Genomic DNA, 19,964 nt, shown 5'->3' with positions numbered 1-19,964 from the left:
TAACAAAACCATGCTTACCTGTAGAATGATGTACTGTAATTGGTATAATATCAGAAAAAACATGGAAGAATAACTGGGCCAAAAATCTATCCTTCTCTTTGAACATTCAGTGGATACAAACATTGAGAAACTCTTTGAAATGCATACCTTTCTAGCCAATTTCAATTAAATATACTTTGCTGGGCTTTGTATTCAATATTACCTAATACTTTTTTTTTGCCAATAATGGGTAGACTTTATGACCACTGGGTGTATTATATCTACAGTATATACATTACCACTTTATCCACTGTTTGTATTGTATTGTATTGTATGTCTTTATTTATATAGCGCTTCACAGTAGTAATACATGTGGTAATCAAATAAATAACAGATAATATAAATAACAGATCATGGGAATAAGTGCTTTAGACATAAAAGTAACATTTCAGAAGAGGAGTCCCTGCCCCGAGGAGCTTACAGTTTAATTGTTTATCTTTGCTTTACCTCATTTACCAGGTAGCTACAGAGATTTGATACTCGTATGTATTTACTTGGTGTAAAAAGTGGTCTAAAACATTAAAATGGGTTTTGTTCTGTTTTTTCCTCTGAAAATTAAGTTTGGGGGGGGGGGGGGGGCGTAAATAACAAACACAGAACAAGCCCTAAGTCTGCTGAAATCAATTACACTATTTTTGCTTTAACGCAACTGTGTTCTTTATTACTTGCAGATCAGTTTCCTTTGCAGGTGATGTGGTTTCAGCATTACATCACTAGAAGAACAGCCAGAAGTATCTGGATGCCAGGATGACTAAACCGAGAGGAATGTTTTACAGCACAGCCAATATGCAGTTTGCCGGGAGGAGGTTATGAGGAGACGGGGGGAATGAGATTAGGTGAAGATTTTGCACTCACCATGCGAAGGAACATGATTGATGAATGATTCAAGATCACAGCCCTGCTGTCTTTAATAATCAAATCTAATTCTGGCCATGTACTGCATAAAGTGCGTTTTAACTAACACCAGAGTTACAAGGGGTGCAGCCTTAAATCCACAACATACTGCTGTTCTGCATCAGGGAGGTCCAGCAGAGATATTGAATATTTGTCTGCACTAGGTTTCACGTTTGATACAGTGCACAGTTCCCGATAGGACCTTGCTGTTATAGATGTAGCACGATTGAGTGTCTCCGGCACTGGGGCAAGCTGTGGTCACACAGTCGCGACTGCCCAGGGAGCAAGAGGATTAAAGCTGTGGGGGGTCTAATATGGAAGCATGGTCCTCCCCACTCCACCCCCGCCCCCCGGAGCGCGACCGTGCCAGACACTGTATCCTGAGCCGCAGCTTTACACCTTTTCAGCTGCTGCACTGGAGGCAGTAAGGGGCCTATGCAGAGAGCTGCGAGAAGCCCAATCTCGCCAGTTTTTAGCCAAATATGCCTATAGCAATTTAGTAAATGGTGAGAAACTGGCGAGATGAGTAAAAAGCGCCATTTTTTTTTGTTTTAAAAACTCGCCGCGCGGGTGGCGAGAAGCAATATCTCGCCAGTTTTAAAAAGGGCCGTATGCAGGAAGCCCCGATCACCATCTCGCCGCTGATCGCGCCATTAAAATGGAGAGATGTTCTCCAAATAGCTCCGCCAACAAAAGTTGGCAAGAAGCTGGAGCTGAGCGGCGAGAGGGACCATAAAAAAAAAATCATCCCCTTTCCTGGCTCGGATTGAGGCCGGGGGGCTCCAGAGCTGATACCCAGGAATATCAGCACCGAAGGCCCCCGGCATGCATCCGAGGCAGGAAAAATGCATGTACAGCCCACTTCATTACCTTAGCGGGTAACCACTAAGGCAATGAAGGGGTTAACCCACCGTGCCAGCTTTATTGTGGGTAGCGGGTGTGGGTGAAGGGGGTAATTGGCCCTTGGTGTGAGTTTAGGGCTTGCGGGGGGGTTGCGGGTGCACTTAACCCCTTCAGGACCGTAGCAGTTAATACCGCTACGGTCATGAAGGGGTTAACCCCTCCCGCAACCCCCCCCGCAAGCCCTAAACAACCACCGTTGGGGCTAATACCCCCTTCACCCACCCCCACTACCCACAATGAAAAATAATCACACACAGCAGCCCTACACTAAATAAATAAATGTAAAAGAATAAATAAATAAATATATATAAATATATATATATATATATATAAATATATATATATATATATATATATAAAAACAACATTACCATTCTCTCGTCCGGTAAAGAAAGACTGCACTCGGTTCAGTAATCATGAAAAACTGTATTGGGCATCTGAATAAAAAAGATAAGTCACCCAATCCGACGTTTCGGTCCTGGAATAGGACCTTTCTCAAGGGGGTGCAATGACAGACTGATAGACAAGCATATATATACCCTCACCACATGTGACAAACACACCTGACTCACATTACCTACAATCCAAATCTCTGCAAAAATCACCTGCCAGGTGTGTGTGATGAGCCGTCGCCATCTTGGAGGGGGTGTCTGTGAAGGTAATGACCTCACTGATCTGCCTTCATTCACTGCTACTATGTATCTACCCTATAGTAAGGTCAGTCTTGCAGCTTGTCTGCCTGCCAGAACGACCACTAGGTGGCGTACCTGGCTATTCCCAAGCTAGAGTCAATGGGGCATGCAGAAAGAGTGAAGGACAGCCTTAGGCTGTCTATACAGGCAGCAACAAAGCACCAATCAACCCAAAAAATGGAAATAATGATATAGCAAACTATGGGGAGAGAGAAAAAAAAAAAAAAAAAAAAAAAAAGGGAGTAATGCTTCCCATAAATGGTAATGTAGCCAAAAAAACCCTCTTACTGCACATCAATAAACTGGATCAATCCTATGGGACAAGGCTCATCAAACATAACAGTGTAACATAGAAACCATCCATACTAACACAAAAGGAAAGGGATATGTGAACACACGAGGGATATACATATTTACACAAAGAAAACTAAAAACAATTTAGTCACGCCGTGTCTGATATCTATACATACTACTACCCTACAATACCCTATATCCCAGAGTCACACACAGAGAGACTGAGACAGCAGGCAGGAAGATAATACAAACAATGACTGCAGCAGCAGCGCACCGTACGTTTCATGTGCATGCAGTAAGGAACAGCAGAACTACAGTAAATGAAAGGCCAATCATAAAAAAGGCCAATTATAGAAAACATCCCAAATTAAGGTCCTCATTAAGACCCTTTGGGGTCACCGTATTCAGATTATATATGAGTCTTGCTTCCATTTGCAATAACAGTTTGTTCCTATTGCCGCCCCTGTTTGGAACATGTGCCTGTGCGATCGGCATGCAACGGAACGTGGCCAGGCTATGTTTCAGAGTTTTCAAGTGTCTAGCCACGGGCTGGTGTTTCAACTCATCTTGGTCTGTGGTCTCCAAAAGTGCCTTCCTGATGGAGGACCTGTGCATCGCAATTCGTTCTTTCAGCATTCTTGTTGTTTTCCCCACATAGTACAGTCCGCAGGGGCATCTAATAATGTACACTACGAAGCGTGATTCGCAGTTTAAGAAATGCGAGATTTTTATGGGAATACCACTGTGTGGATGTGCATAGGTTTTACCTAACAGAAGGTATTGACAATTAACACAACCCTTGCATTTGTAGACTCCAGGTGATTGTTTGAGCCAGGTCGTTCTGGTAGAGTATTTATCCACAGGATCTGCTGAAGTAAGCATGTCCCCCACGCTACGCCCTCTCTTATAACAAAAAAGAGGTGGCAGTTGAAAGTTCTTTCCAATTTTTTTGTCGTTAGTTAGAATGTGCCAGTTATCCCTGATACTGTTTTGTATCAACCTTGAGGATGTACTATATGTTGAGACAACATTAAAACGATCAATGTCCTGTGTTTTGTTGACCGGTGTCAAAAGCTCCACCCTGGTCTTGTTTCTGGCCTTAATAAGGGCTTGTTCTATTTCTCCATTGTCATACCCTCTTTGTCTGAAGCGATCCGCCATCTTCTCTAACGCAGCATCCACCTCCAAGGGATTACTAGTGATGCGCTTGGCTCTCAGGTAATTGGCCCTTGGTGTGAGTTTAGGGCTTGCGGGGGGGTTGCGGGTGCACTTAACCCCTTCAGGACCGTAGCAGTTAATACCGCTACGGTCATGAAGGGGTTAACCCCTCCCGCAACCCCCCCCCCGCAAGCCCTAAACAACCACCGTTGGGGCTAATACCCCCTTCACCCACCCCCACTACCCACAATGAAAAATAATCACACACAGCAGCCCTACACTAAATAAATAAATGTAAAAGAATAAATAAATAAATATATATAAATATATATATATATATATATATAAATATATATATATATATATATATATATATATATTTATATATATATATATATATATATATATATATATATATAACAACAACACCTATAACCCCTAACATACACATATATGCACATCAATGATACTGTAGACCGGCGGGGGCCCTCGGGTGTTACCCGCAGGCCTGCAGTACCAATTATGTGCCCCCCCCAAATTAATGATTAAACACATACATACTTTTAAAGAAATAACCCCCCCCCCCCTAACACATAGAAGTATAGTTATAGTCACAATTACTATTATCCACAAAGGGATAATAGTGAATGTGCCCATTTTAAATACATTAACAGCAATAAATACATATAGTACTCACCCATGTCCGGCTGCAACGATGAAGGCCATCCTCATCTTCATCCTGGCCATGCCCCCTCCGCTGCTGCAAAACATACACACCAATGAAAACATCCAAAGTAATGTCCCCTAACCCCTTAATCACCATAACGGTTATTTACCACTACAGTCATTAAGGGGTTAACCCACCCTCACTCACCACTCGGGACGCCTACATACCCTCCCACAGTAACCCCCCAGCCCTCGAGGCCTAACCACCTTCACCCACTACCCACAAGGGAGGCCTACCCACATACCGTTGGGGAACACCCCCCCCCCCAACACCTACAGTACAATAATGTCCAAAATAACTATTATCCAGATAGGGATAATAGATTATTTGGCCGTTATTAAAAATATTAACTAGCATATTCAAATAAATTAAGTACTACTGACCTTATCAACAAGAAGTCTCATTCGCCAGCAACATCCTTGTCTTGGCCACAAAAAAACATAGCCAATACAATGCCAATACATTGCAATTACATTGAGATATCAATTAACGCCTTAAATACCATATCGGATAATAACCTCAAAGGTAATTAAGGGGTTAAGCCCGATACCACCCTTCACCCATGAATTTGTACATTGGCTTCATCATGCAAATATCCCAGATAGGGATAATAGATTATTTGGCCGTTATTAAAAATATTAACTAGCATATTCAAATAAATTAAGTACTACTGACCTTATCAACAAGAAGTCTCATTCGCCAGCAACATCCTTGTCTTGGCCACAAAAAAACATAGCCAATACAATGCCAATACATTGCAATTACATTGAGATATCAATTAACGCCTTAAATACCATATCGGATAATAACCTCAAAGGTAATTAAGGGGTTAAGCCCGATACCACCCTTCACCCATGAATTTGTACATTGGCTTCATCATGCAAATATATATATATATATATATATATATAGAGAGAGAGAGAGAGAGAGAGAGAGAGAGAGAGAGAGAGAGAGAGAGAGAGAGAGAGAGAGAGAGAGAGAGAGAGAGAGAGACAGAGAGACAGAGAGAGAGAGAGAGAGAGAGATACACACACATGATGAACCAATATACAAATAAATGTAGAAGGGTTATCAAAAACATGCAGTACTCAAAATAACAGTTCTCCATTAATGCTCACTACAATACAAGTAATTTCCTGCCATAATCCTAACTGATATTACAATCAAAAAGATAAAATGCCAATCAAAAACCTCTAATCACAATCAACACATTGCATTAACATTGAATATATGATGCATACAATCTATGCACCATATACATGCTGCTAATGAATGTTAACAATAACATTTCAATCCAAATACAGATAACTCCAAACAAATATACTATTCTAACCAATCCGGTAAACATAAATCAATAACCATTCAATAATGACATCCCTCAACAATTAACATTGCATCCCTAAACAATTTACATTCAATCCCTAACAATTAAACAATTAACTAATTCAAATTACCAGGGAGTCTGTCCTGCGCTTCTGTGTGACCACAAGTAAAGATAACATCAGACACTGGAGTTAAACATGGGAGAGGTAAGTTGGACCATGGATTGACCGGTGCAGGGGTATTACAATCTAACCTCACCTGCTTTTTTCTCCGATCTGGGTCCGTTTCTCTGGCCTCCGTTCAGTGCAAACAATGCTGTAACAGCTGTTCCTCCGATCTGAGGCCGTTCTCCTCATGTGCTCCTGCGTGCCGCCGGCTGTATCATCAGTGGAATAGGAAAAAATTCGGCGCAAGACGAAGCCCTCTGTGTAAGGGTGAAACGCGTTGAGGGGGAGATTGCGGTGTAGCCCTTGTGTGTGCATCAATAAAGTTGTTGAAAGAGACATCCGGGAGCTTCATTTTCCAGACATGCGCAGTTGCGCCGAATTTTTTCCTATTTCAATTAACTAATTCAAACCTGCAACTCAGCAATGTAGGCTGTGAAAATATATTAGTACCAAGAAGCATAAAAAATTAACAACGAAGGCTACCCCTGACCTCTAAAACAACATACAATAGCAACGATTACATCTATCTAATTTTAAAAGACTTTAAACACACATTTAAGCATACATGCATAGTCAAAATAATTAAAAACACAGCAAATCAAGCTTTTACAACACTATCATTACTTACCCTGTATGTATATATCTCTCTAGACATACATACATACATACAGTGGCAAGAAATGATATACCACAGATAATTAAATAAATATGTAAAGAACAGAATTTAAAAAAATTAACTAGTTCAATTAAATACATTTCTTTACTTCACTTACCATTACTTGCCCCCACCGACTCCCGTTGAACTGGCTGTATATATATATATATATATATATATATATATATATATATATATAGTGCAGAATAACTAGAGCATTGCTAGACCTGAAGAAGAGAGGATAACTCTCGAAAGCTTGTCCTATGACATAAATTGTTAGTCCAATAAAAAAGGTATCACCTAATACTGAAGAACTCATTTATTCTGCACTATCGCAACTGGACTAACACGGCTAATTTCTGCTTTATATATATATATATATATATATATATATATATATATATATATATATATATATATATATATTTGCATGATGAAGCCAATGTACAAATTCATGGGTGAAGGGTGGGTATCGGGCCTGTGTGGCTTAACCCCTTAATTACCTTTACAGTTATTATCCAATATGGTATTTAAGGGGTTAATTGATATCTCAATGTAATTGCAATGTATTGGCATTGTATTGGCTATGTTTTTTGTGGGCAAGACAAGGATGTTGCTGGCGAATGAGACTTCTTGTTGATAAGGTCAGTAGTACTTAATTTATTTGAATATGCTAGTTAATGTTTTTAATAATGGGCAAATAATCTATTATCCCTATCTGGATAATAGTTATTTTGCACATTATTGTACTGTAGGTGTTGGGGGGGGGGGGGAGGGAATGTATTGAATGTATAGGCCAGGTTTATTTTTTTTACATTCAGGGTTTGTTCCCTGGTTCCGCGTGAGACCTCTGGAGACCACCTGCGGGTCTCCTCGGGTATCTCACAGGTATCAGGCTGGCGGTTCCACGGGTGACACATGCGGGGATGAAGCAGTGGCCTCACATCTGTGGGGGCACCGTGGACCCGTAGTCTGTGGGGATGAAGCGGTGGCCTCACATCTGTGGGGGCACCGCCGACCCGTAGGTGCGGGGATGAAGATGTGTGGTCCCACTTCTGTGGGGGCACCGCAGACCCATAGTGAGCACCCGTGAGTTCCCCAGACCCCCGTGGGAACCACCTGAGGCCCCGCAGACACCTGTGGGTCTGACCCGGGGCTCCCAGACATCCTTGGGCCTACCGTGGGAACCCAATTGTGGACCACGGTGACCCAAGGAGACCACCTGGGGGCCATGGTGCTGGCGGGACCCACCAGCAGGCCTCCAGAACCTGTTTGAAAAAAGCTGCTGGTACCCTGTAGGTCTGTCAGGTGCCCTGCCAGCCCACCGGGGACTCGCGTGGGGCTGCGTTATGAACCCTGTATGTAAAAGGATAAATATTTTATTTATGGGGGGACACAGGGGGTGGGTAATGTATTTATTAAATATAATGATGTTTATTGTGTGTCACTGTATTGTTTTTATTGTGGGTACTGGGGGTGGGGCGGGGGGATGTTCCCAAACGGTATGTGGGTAGGCCTCCCTTGTGGGTAGTGGGTGAGGGTGGTTAGGCCTCACGGGGTGGGGGGTCAGTGTGGGAGGGTATGTAGGCGTCCCGAGTGGTGGGTGAGGGTGGGTTAACCCCTTAATGACTGTAGCGGTTAATAACCGCTGTGTTGATTAAGGGGTTAGGGGACATTACTTTGCATGTTTTCATTCTTGTGTCTGTTTTGCAGCAGCGGAGGGGGCATGGGAAGAATTAAGAGGAGGATTGCCTTCATCGTGGCAACCGGTAATGGGTAAGTGCTATATGTATTTAATGTCTTTATTCTTGTTTTTGTATTTTAAATACACAGGGGGTGTATGTTGTTTATCGCCATGTTTATTGGGGGCAATTGTCCCAAATAAACATGCTATTCTGCCTTAACCCTTCATTGCCTTAGCGGCTATACGCTATGGTAATGAAGCAGCATTTCTGTATTTTAATAATATTGTGCAGGATCAGGGGGTCCCCTGAGCTTTGATTTGTGGCTCAGAGACCCCCTGGTCACTGTACAATATTGTTAAAAATACATTCATGCTGCTTCGTTAACGTAGCACATAGCCGCAAAGGTAAGGAACGAGTGTTTATTGATATGTGTGTTTTATTTATACTGTAGATGTGCAGAGGGTTTCCGGAGCTGAAGCGCTTTAGTTTTAGGTCTGGGGACCCCCTGCTTCCCGAGATACAGGCCCCTTTATGGGGTGCCGGTATCCCTCTGCTTGGTTTACATGCCGCGGTCACGTGATCGGGACCTTTAAATGCAGAGGGATACCGACACCTCATAAAGTGGCCTGTATCTCGGGAAGCAGGGGGTCCCCCGACCTGAAACCAATGCGGTTCAGCTCCTGGGACCCCCTGCACATGTACACTATCAATAAAAATGGTTTTTCAATAATTTTTTAGGTGCCGATGTTTGCGCAGAAACAGCAGCGGATCTCTCTCTGCTGCAAACACATCTCGCCAGGGGATGGCTTCTCAGCAGCTTCTCACCAGGCAGCCGTCTCGCCACCGGTTACTCGCCATTTTATCAAATGGTGGTGGCGCATTCATTCGCCAGGGATTCTGCCCTCCCTGCATACAGCGAGGTTAACACGCCAAAAACCTGGCTAATTGAAACCCTGGCGAATGCAATTTTTCGGCCCTTTCTGCATAAGCCCCTAAGTCTGGTCATATCTGTTAAACTTAGGGTTACCGTTATTGTGACACACCACACAGAATTAATGGAAGATATAGTACACTATATAAACATCACTGAATTTAGTGATTTATAAATTCCACTAGACTTTGTTGGTTTCTCATCATGTCTAAGAAGACACATAACTGCCCCTTTTAATATAATTGTGTGTGTAAGTGTGGCAATTTTAACTGTGTTATATACACCCAAGTGCTGTCAGCAGCTCCAAAAAGAGCAAAAGATAAACACTGTTTATTATCAAAGTCTCCTCACTGAAATTATTATTTATTTATTATTTGTTGTATAGCGCTGCTAGTGTTACGCAGCGCTTTACACAGACATTTTGCAGACACAATCCCTGCCCTGTAGAGCTTACAATCTATGTTTTTGGTGCCTGAGACACAGGGAGAAAAAGTGACTTGCCCAAGGTGTCGCAAGGAGCATTGAACCAGGTTCCCCTGCTTCAAACTTAGTGCCAAAGTTAGTGTCTTTACTTACTGAGCCACTCCTCACCTCTACCACATGCAGCACCTATCATCTGACATCTGACTCCAAAAGAGTGTTCATGGTCCCAAGGTTCAACAAAGTATCCAGCCGCTCCTCCTTCTCTTACCGTGTACCCCAAAACTGGAACAGTCTACCGCAGAGTCTCAAATCCACCACCAGTTTAAGTTCTTTCAAAACCAAAGCTGTCTCACATTTTAATCTGGTCTGTAACTGTTACATATTCCTATAACATATATTATCTCTTACTGTGCATACAATGTCTTGTATATAATTATAACCCTGCTCACTTAATGTAACTATGTAATTGTCATCATTACTCTGTGCCCTGGACATACTTGAAAACGAGAGGTAACTTTCAATGTATCACTTCCTGGTAAAACATTTTATAAATAAATAGTGATTCAGGAAAATGCATAGTAGAAAAAATATATTGTTGTCGTTATAAATCTGGTGTTAATTTTGTCCAAAGTGTAATAATAGTAATAATATTCTCTTACATAGCACTGACAATAAATGCAGTGCTGTACATAGAATATTGTAGGTACAATGGGGGAGATTCATTAATCTCAGATGTGGGTTATTATCACAGCTCAATCCTACTTTAACTGTGGGGTGCGGCTGCGATATCCATTATCGGCACTTAGTAGTCACTGCTAATGAGGCTCTGTCCCAAAGTATTCAGTAACTTATTAAAGTCTTTCAGCTGCAAAACTGGTGCAAACATACTGAACAGAACATCAAAGAACAAAATCCCATTGCTTTCAGTTGACAACAAATGTCTTTCTTTGGTGAATGTTTTTGCCTCAGTTTTGCTGCTGATAGATGCTTCCATTGAGTTAATGGTGCATGAGGCACAGGGAGATATTTATCAAAGTCACAAGGCTGAAAAACAGGAACAACTTTGTAGCAAAGAATAATACCACATGTATCACATAAAACCCCATTGTCAGCCAAGGAAAATGCCCCTTTGATAAATCTGCTGCAGCACCAATGTTGCCCCTATTTTCCAGCAGGGAGACCTATTGTAGATTAATAGGCCTAAAAGTCACACATTGGCATTCAAGCCAAGTCCAAATGCAGTATACTTAGCACCAAGCTAGTCCTTCAGCCCAATATTAAAGGGGTTTTACAGTGCATAATGTATTTGTCTAAGGTATGTTAATGTAAGATAAGTCCACAAGAGCTATAAGTATGTGAGGTATTCGGGATTTCTCTAATTGACACATTTTCACATTTCTAAACACACCTGCTGTAACCAAGTAGGAAAAAAATAACAACAATCCCGCCCTATGTATTTAGAGAGTGTAACAATGGGTGTGTCCACAGAGGACTGAATAATATCCTAAGGAGATATTTCTTTTAATTTCCAATAATATTTTCAGAGCCAAAGGCTTAGTCGTTGTAGTTTTTTGTCTTCTGGGGTCGTAATGTGTGAACTGTTCATGCAAGTTCGTGAATTTGATTAAATTTGCCTCCCCCTTCTCCCCCATCATGTAATTTTTGAAGAATTAAAAAATTTGACCCAAGTAGGAAGAGGTATGGAAGAGTGGAAAACTGGGACTGTCAGAATCTCGGTTTGCTGTTGGAAGTTTATCATACTGTGCATGGTTATTTCAACCATGTAAAGTCAAGAGTTAACTCATGCAGACAGGCACACTAAGGAATGGAACACTTCTCCCACGCAGCCATCATTAACGGGTTAGATGGTCAACTGTTAGGCTTTTATCAATTAGCATTAGATGTATCAATCACCGTACCAGTTTTGGAACTCAAACAACACATAAGAAGTATTTGCATAGTGATGTTTCTGTTTCACTAAGTTTTTGGAATTGTGCATCATGCCTACGTATAAAATTTGTGAACACAATGCATGTACATGCTTTGCCGTTTTTCTCATTTATTAGTAACATGACGGGCATTGAGACGCTTTGCGATAGATACATTTCCTTTCGAACTTTGGTGTAAATAATAATTGTTTTCACGCAGTATACGGTTTTAGTTCTTCTTCAGCTGTAAGAAGATAAAGCAGCATTAAATGTTTTAATATACAATGGGATGGAGGCCATGTATTTGCAGAGTTCATGGTTTCCGTTCACTTAGCTGCATTGTGTGCATTTTCTCTGGATGTTCACTGTACCCACCTTTCGCGCTCCTGTTCCAGTAGGTTTGTAAAGTCATCACTTTTGTTCATGTAGTCTGTGTGTTTATGCTTCTCATTTTCCAACTCATACACTGTTCGGCGATGGCACTTCTCTGCCAAAAGGAGCTGCTCTAACATGCGGCGGTACGTTTCTTTCTGCTTTTCTTCAAGCCGGTCCAGCTGGATGGTTAGAAAATGAAAATATTTCCTGAGACTGGTTTTTATTCTTGTGCAGTTGTGCTAGCAAATTGTGATTCTGACAATTTCAAGCAGCACTACAAGTTGCAGTTTATGTTTATTTTATTGCATTTTTTTTACTTATAGGATTGAAGCAGGAGGTCTCCGGAACTGAACTACATTAATTCCAGCTCCGGAGACCTCCTGCTTCCCAAGATACTTACCTCTTGTAGGGGGTGCCGGTATCTCCATGTTTAAATGTCCCTCATCAAGCGGGCCAATAGGAAGCCGAAGGGAAGACATCACGGCTTCCTATTGGCCCGCAGGACATTTTAAAACGCAATTATGTTAGCCCTAACAAGCCCAGTCGGAGCTGCTACCTGCAGAGATACCGGCATCCCATACTGAGGTAAGAGTCTCAGGAAGCACGGGGTCCCCGGAGCGAGCAGAAACTAACGCTGTTCATCGCCACAGACCCCCTGCTGCAATCCTACAGGTAAAAAAAAACCTAAAGAAAACATAAACTTGTAGTGCTGCTTTAATAGTAAAACATAGATTAAAAAAAGGTTGGAAACTGATTAAAACACACACACACACACACACACACATGTTTAAGGATAAACGTGGTCGCAGCAGTATATATATATATATATATATACTGCTGCGACCACGTTTATCTATATATATATATATTTATTTATTATATTTATATATATATATAAAACGGAAATAGCCGTGTTAGTCCAGTTCTGCGATAGTGCAGAATAAATGAGTTCTTCAGTATTAGGTGATACCTCTTTTATTCTTAGTAACAATTTATCACCTAATACTGAAGAACTTACAGTATATATATATATAATTGTTTTTTTCGTTATTGGTACATTTTTAACATTTTAGCACCAAATAAAAGATAGTCATTCTGGTAGTTTTTATTCTCATTCGGGAGACATTCTGTTCCTATATAAAAAAAAAACACAGAAAATGGTTGAATGTGTAATCACAGTTTGAGATCTCTTTTCAACCGGGAGGTTTCTATCTTTACAACTTTCAAGATTGTTCTGTGAATATAGGCATGTCATTTACTGCTAGAGAGATTTTAGGTAATATATGCAATTAAATGAATGAGCCATAAGGTGTTCTAAGGCTTGACATCATTTAATAAAACTGTTCCTTTATGTTGTCATGAGAGGTTGAATATAGATATATCATTATAAATCAATTTTAACAACCAAGAGTTGATTTAGCTTAAAGTCCACCTCAATCGTGTCTATAGGCCATGCTTACATTTGAGTTTTCAAAATGCTACTAGCTTCAAAAATAATACATTGTATAAGGATAAGTATTTGGTAGAACAATCACAGAAATTATATTAACCAATATCACCACAGCAATATATCATATGTTAGTTACATTTGTGATCATTGCCATGATGGTTGAAGTTTTTTTGATTGCTAATATAGAGGGGATCAGGGCCGCGACAGTAGGGGAGAGCTGGGACCACTGTCCTGGTCCCGGCGACTAAAAGGGGCCCGCCTGGCAGGTGCTAGAAGTAACATTGCCTCCAGGTTATGGACCTCATTTGGCTGCCAGTCCCCAGCTGCTGCCTGGGCTTCACTTTAAGCACCTCCCCCGTGCGCAGGACGTTGGGCCCAAATTTTCATCCGTCTGGCACCAGAGGCCTCCCTGGTAACATGACAGGGTTATGTGGTGCTGGGATTCCATTGTCTAGTAGTGCAAAGTTGATATTGCTGGTATACTGTACTGACAGGTTTCAGTTTCATCATATTATAATGCTTTAATCTGACCGTGTCTGGAGGCCTGCACCATTTTAGTTCAAAAAATAGTAAGTAATTCCCAAGCTTGATGTGTGTGTACAGTAAATCAGACATCCCAAGCTGTTTTGACCTGATACTGAATATCAAAGTCCTTATTCTTTTCTATGGTTAACAATAGTGCTTCTAGTCATAGAGGTAAGTTAATAATAGAAAGTAAATCCTTCCATGAGTTCACTACTTTAGGCAAAAAGGGAGTTATTTAGCAAAGACTCCAGTTGTAAAACTGTGTCAAGCTGGTGGGAAAAAAAGAACAAGGAGAGATTGAAGAAAAGAAAATATTGCTTCTCAATTGGATTTATTCTTTGATAATTCTGGAGTGATTCTGTGCACCGGGTTTTCCCAGCTGTGCGTGTGGGAGAGTTTGGATAAAAAACCCCTATGTTCCTTTTTTAATAACCACCAAAGAGTATTTCAATACATGCTGTTAGTGAAGACATTAATATACAGAGCTTAGCATTTCTTTAAAACCATGCTAACATTTGCTAATGTATGTAAACTTACATTTAAATCATATAGACATCATGCATCATAGACATAGTAAGCGACCTGCACTTTGCAAAAACTACATTCAACGTTCTTGCAGGTTGGTAAAATGCTAAGTAAGGTAGACACTATAAAACACTCAAATAGGTGGATTGATCTACAAATATGTATCATTAGAGTCAAATTACCTCTGCCATTGGTTTTTCATACACATCTTCTCCTATGGGTTTTTCTTTTGCAAGGATAGCATCTCTGTGCAACACTCTGAGTACATCTTCTGGAGCTGAAAACCCATAATGAGCTTCCAGAACTTCAGGTTTAGTTTTCTCTGTCTTTAGCATATGGATAACATCCTCCCTAGCCTGTGGGAATGTAACATGATATGATTAGAGAAGCTGCAGATTATATAACAACACATGCTTACATCATTCCCGATAAACTGACATTTGGTACACGAGTTAAAGTCATTGGCCAGTTCAGCAAGAACTTCTTCTGTAATACACTTCAGTTTGCCAAAAGCAGATTGCTAAGCTGATATTGCATGACATGTTGCTAGGAAGCATCAGTGTGTATTATCCACAAAGAAGTTTCCATACCAATGCACATAATCAATGTATTCATTCATTTTCAGATTTAAATGTGCAACCTATGAAAGTGTATATTGCAATACAAAAACTTTGTTTTTTATAAAATGGCTGAAATTTAAAAAAAAAAATCAATAAAAACTATTTTGATTTCCTGCTTTTTGTGCCAGTTTTTTAGTTTTAATTTGCTAGAAATATCTTCTTATTTTCATCTCCTACGTTACTTATTGGTCTTTAATATGAGAACAGGTACAGTATCATAATACATTGTAAATAATAATTCATTCTTGTTAAATGGTGTTAAAAAATGTGCTGTATATGGCAGGCATCGAGTCAGCTATTAATTAATTGCTGTCCCACTGGTATAACAGCAATTAATTGATAGATACTAATTGTACTTTGTACCGTATACATATTATATTTGGTACATAGACAAACATGTTATTACATTTCTAGCTCGTATCTCATATGATGAACTAGAAAGAATCAAAGTATTTATTACAATCTGGGCCAAATATCTTTAGTAGAAACATATCATACACATTTGTTTTCTCCAGGTAAAATGTAACTATATTTACATTTGTTTCTTTTTCTAAATTTACCTGAAAACTAACTCAAAGGCATTTAGATGATGAGATACTATTTTTAAATTTGTCCTTCTATCGTAGCTTTACTATAGTGATATCATATGGAACAGATTCATGTAAACAGACCTTGAACTATGAGCCACATTGCTATAAACAGATCTGCTCTGCTGAACCAGCACAAACCCAGGGGCCAGATCCACAGAGGTCAGTAAAGTCAGGGCTCATAACGTCATGTTATTAAAATTAGGAGCGGACTTTATGTACCTTGAGGTTTACGCAAATCCACAAAGCTAAACATACTGTATGCAAAAACAATGGGTGCCAGTTACCTCATTAGAATAGGCTTAATGTCATGTTAAGTTAGCACTGCCTTGTGCTAGCTTAACATGACTTGTGTTACGTCCGTCTTACCTAAAGGTGGTGGGAGGGAGAGGGGAAGGGACAGGGAGAACGAGAGAGAAAGGGATGTAACTCTTCTTTGCTAGAATTCTGAATGCTATATATATGCCCCTGTGGCAGGACGGCCTGTAGCCGAGGTCAGGGAACAGTCCACACGTATAGTTTCAGGATAATGAAAACGTTCAGTGGCTTTATTTCTCCACAGCATAACATAACATGTGGGTACACTGTCCCTTTAAACAAAAACAAATCCTGCTCCACATTGGGAGAACTGACTAACACTCCAGGCCTATCTAGCAGGCTGGCTGGCTGGCTAAACCATTACCAAACCGTAAGTGTATTTTAAGCAGTCAGGAAAAACAAATGAACAATTCTTACTTTGGTTGAAGTAGTTAGTTTGGTGAATCCGTCATGCTAGCAGCTCACATAGCAGCGTGCTCTGGTCTAAGGCAGCCATCTACTGCCAGTAACAAGATCCTTTTCTACCTTGCTGGTTATCAGGTGTCAGCTTACCTCCTGATTACCTAGCTTCTTCCTGAGTTAACCTTCTGAGTGCTGGATGAAGCACTCAGACATATGTTTCCCAGGCATAACTGATAGGGGTTGACTTCACCCTGTCACCGCCCCCAACCCCCTTTGATTTGTATGTGCTGCCATTGATCCAGTGTGGAGAGGGGAGGAGGAGTGGTGGAAGAGGAGTGGTGGAAGACATTCTGCCTGAACGCGTTGAGAATTTTCTTGGGGAGTGCTTAGCAAATATGACCTTCTGACAATGCAAAAAGAACAGAATAAAAGGTGTTTTAGAGATCAAGGTGGTTTCTATTAAAACAGATGATAAAGTAGAAGGGGTGATTGGAAATATACAAGCGATAGCATAAATAAGGGTGCTCAGACAGTCATGAAAGGGTTAAGATAGGAGTTTATAGGAACATTAGTCGCAATGTTATATAATGGATACTATTACATGTACTGACTGCTTTTTCTGTTTCTGTACGTGTATGATTTAATTTTGTGTAATTAAATATATAATCTTGTGTTTAGTAAAGCAGTTGTTAGATATGGAGATACGCATAGACTTGATCTGCTTACATGATGTAAAAAAAATTGTCTCCAAAACAAAACACAAATGATGACCTGTCTTTCAGCAGATACAGTACTGTAACCCCTGGGATCTTTTACCCTCTGCTGTTATTTAGGTAACCTGCCTCTCTGGCTTCATAACTTACACCTTAAGGAAACATGTCAACCATTTGTTCAGCTTCCCATCAACAAGTGGTACACATATCATACTTTCTCCTTCATGTTTCATGCCCATACCAATATGAATTTAATCTGCCGCTTCTAGCCTGTGTGATTAGATGCATTTACCCTGTTATACCAAGTGACTTTCACGTACTCCTGTTTTACTTGGTTGTCTCCCACTGGGCTGAGCGCACCCTGATCACAGACTCGCTTCTATAATGCTTATTCATAGGTAGGTAACAAACAGTTAACAATGCTGCATCAGCTTCCATTTACTTGAATAAAAGTTAATGCATCTTAATCTCACTCCAACATATATAGAGTAGGGGCCATTGTTTCCCCCTTGTAGTACCTTTTCTACCCTTACCTGAACCTGGCACATAGAAGCGTCCAGTGGGGGACCCCCAGTTCAATAAAAATACCAATATAACCGAGCAGTGTGGAATGCAGCATGAAATAATTCAACATTATAACTTTATGTTTTTGAGCAGCATTATATTGTTTGACATTCAATTAATCTGGTAAATTAGTTTAAATAATGTTTCTGTCTATACAAGTGGATTTATAATGGTCTTAGCTAAGTAACCCCAATGATGGTACATATCGGCTTCTAAAGATTGCAGTCAATACATTGTTGGGAAAAGAATGCTGAAGGACTGAACCCTCGTCTCCCCAAAGGGAACTTCAAGCGAAATCATACGGAGCACTAGAAGACATCTGACTATTATTTCCTGTCCACGTGTCTTTGTTCTACTTTTGTTGCCAAGGCTCTACATGGATGATGTCACTATTTTTCTGAAGAGAACAAACCATCAGAGCTTTCACTGACATAATTAATTATCTGTAGTCTGATGCTTGGCCAGAAGCTCAGCATGACGTCCTATAGAAACATTAAAGCAGCAAAACGTGAAAAATCCTATTGTATGTAATTTTAAAATAAATCAGTTCTGTAGTATTAGATAATATGGTCTGCATTTTTTAAACTCCTAATGCAATTTGTAATGCTTTTTCTTTAATGTACTGATCATCCTTTGGTTGCAACAGCAACCATTTAGAATATCATATCCACGTCCTCTTTTGAAACAGACCGAAACCTTTTTCCGCTCTGCCCTTAAGAAACAAAGTATCACAAACAGATCTGTTGTGTTCCAAACAGCAGACTGACTATTACTCTGGAAGCTTTAACAATAATGTGTTACACTTAGTAATATAATGTTACATATCAGCTGCAGCATTTCACAGGCTGCAGCACAAAGTTAGAAAGTGGCCATTTTGTTAGGCACACAATCAGGATTTTTACAGATTTAAAATAGCAGCACCAAACGATTGTCATATTAGGTAATAATGTATAATTATATATTGTCAAATGCTTTACATCAGGCCTGCCGTCTGGCCTCTCTGTGCGGCCTGCGATGGCGCCAGTTAATTAATTAAATAAATAAAAAAATAAAAAAAAGTTTAAAAAAATGGCTGCGATTCACCCCCCCCTCCTACACCCCCTTCTCCTCCACCACCCCCTTCTCCTCCACCACCCCTCCCCGACCCCGGGTTTTGCGGTGCGCGGGGGCAACAGCAGCATGAGGCAGCCTTGAGTATTTTTTTTTTCAATAGCAGGATGCCGGGGGCGGGGCTTAGTACCGGGGAGAGAGGATGTGCTGATCTAAAAGGTGTGTGTATAAAACGGGCTGGTGGGGGGTGGGTGTGAAAAACGGGCTGGTGGGGGGTGGGTGTGAAAAACGGGCTGGTGGGGGGTGGGTGTGAAAAACGGGCTGGTGGGGGGTGGGTGTGAAAAACGGGCTGGTGGGGGGTGGGTGTGAAAAACGGGCTGGTGCAGAGGTGGGGGGGTAGGCTGCTGATATGTGAGGGGGGGTGGGCTGCTGACATGTGAGGGGGGGTGGGCTGCTGACATGTGAGGGGGGGTGGGCTGCTGACATGTGAGGGGGGGTGGGCTGCTGACATGTGAGGGGGGGTGGGCTGCTGACATGTGAGGGGGGGTGGGCTGCTGACATGTGAGGGGGGGGTGGGCTGCTGACATGTGAGGGGGGGGTGGGCTGCTGACATGTGAGGGGGGGTGGGCTGCTGACATGTGAGGGGGGTGGGCTGCTGACATGTGAGGGGGGGGGTGGGTTGCTGACATGTGAGGGGGGGTGGGCTGCTGACATGTGAGGGGGGTGGGCTGCTGACATGTGAGGGGGGTGGGCTGCTGACATGTGAGGGGGGGTGGGCTGCTGACATGTGATGGGGGGTGGGCTGCTGACATGTGAGGTGCAGGGGGGGAAGTGATGTGAGGGGCAGAGGGGGGGGGTGATGTGAGGTGCAGGGGGGGCAGAGAGTGATGTGAGTTGCAGGGGGAGGGTATGATGTGAGTTGCAGGTGGGGGGGGGGAGAGTGTCATATTGAGGAGAGGGGGAAAGAGTGTCATATTGAGAGGAGGGGGAGAGTGTCATATTGAGGGGAGGGGGAG

The 19,964-nt window shown here is 41.4% G+C and overlaps 1 protein-coding gene across 5 annotated transcripts in view; it reads right to left on the bottom strand.

The window, feature by feature from the left end:
- Positions 1-19,964, bottom strand: part of FILIP1 (filamin A interacting protein 1) — a 163,445-nt gene that overhangs the window by 54,379 nt on the left and 89,102 nt on the right. For all 5 annotated transcript variants that reach the window (XM_075597994.1, XM_075597998.1, XM_075597996.1 and 2 more), the window contains 2 exons: positions 14,877-15,050; positions 12,195-12,373 (listed from right to left, as the gene is read on the bottom strand). In XM_075597994.1, the coding sequence (XP_075454109.1) occupies positions 12,195-12,373; positions 14,877-15,050 (353 nt within the window). The remainder of the gene's footprint in view (positions 1-12,194; positions 12,374-14,876; positions 15,051-19,964) is intronic.

Source organism: Ascaphus truei, chromosome 4 (assembly GCF_040206685.1).
Source record: "Ascaphus truei isolate aAscTru1 chromosome 4, aAscTru1.hap1, whole genome shotgun sequence".
NCBI lineage: Eukaryota > Metazoa > Chordata > Amphibia > Anura > Ascaphidae > Ascaphus > Ascaphus truei.
Note: the sequence above shows the minus strand (reverse complement) of the source record. Positions and strands in the feature narration are given on the sequence as shown.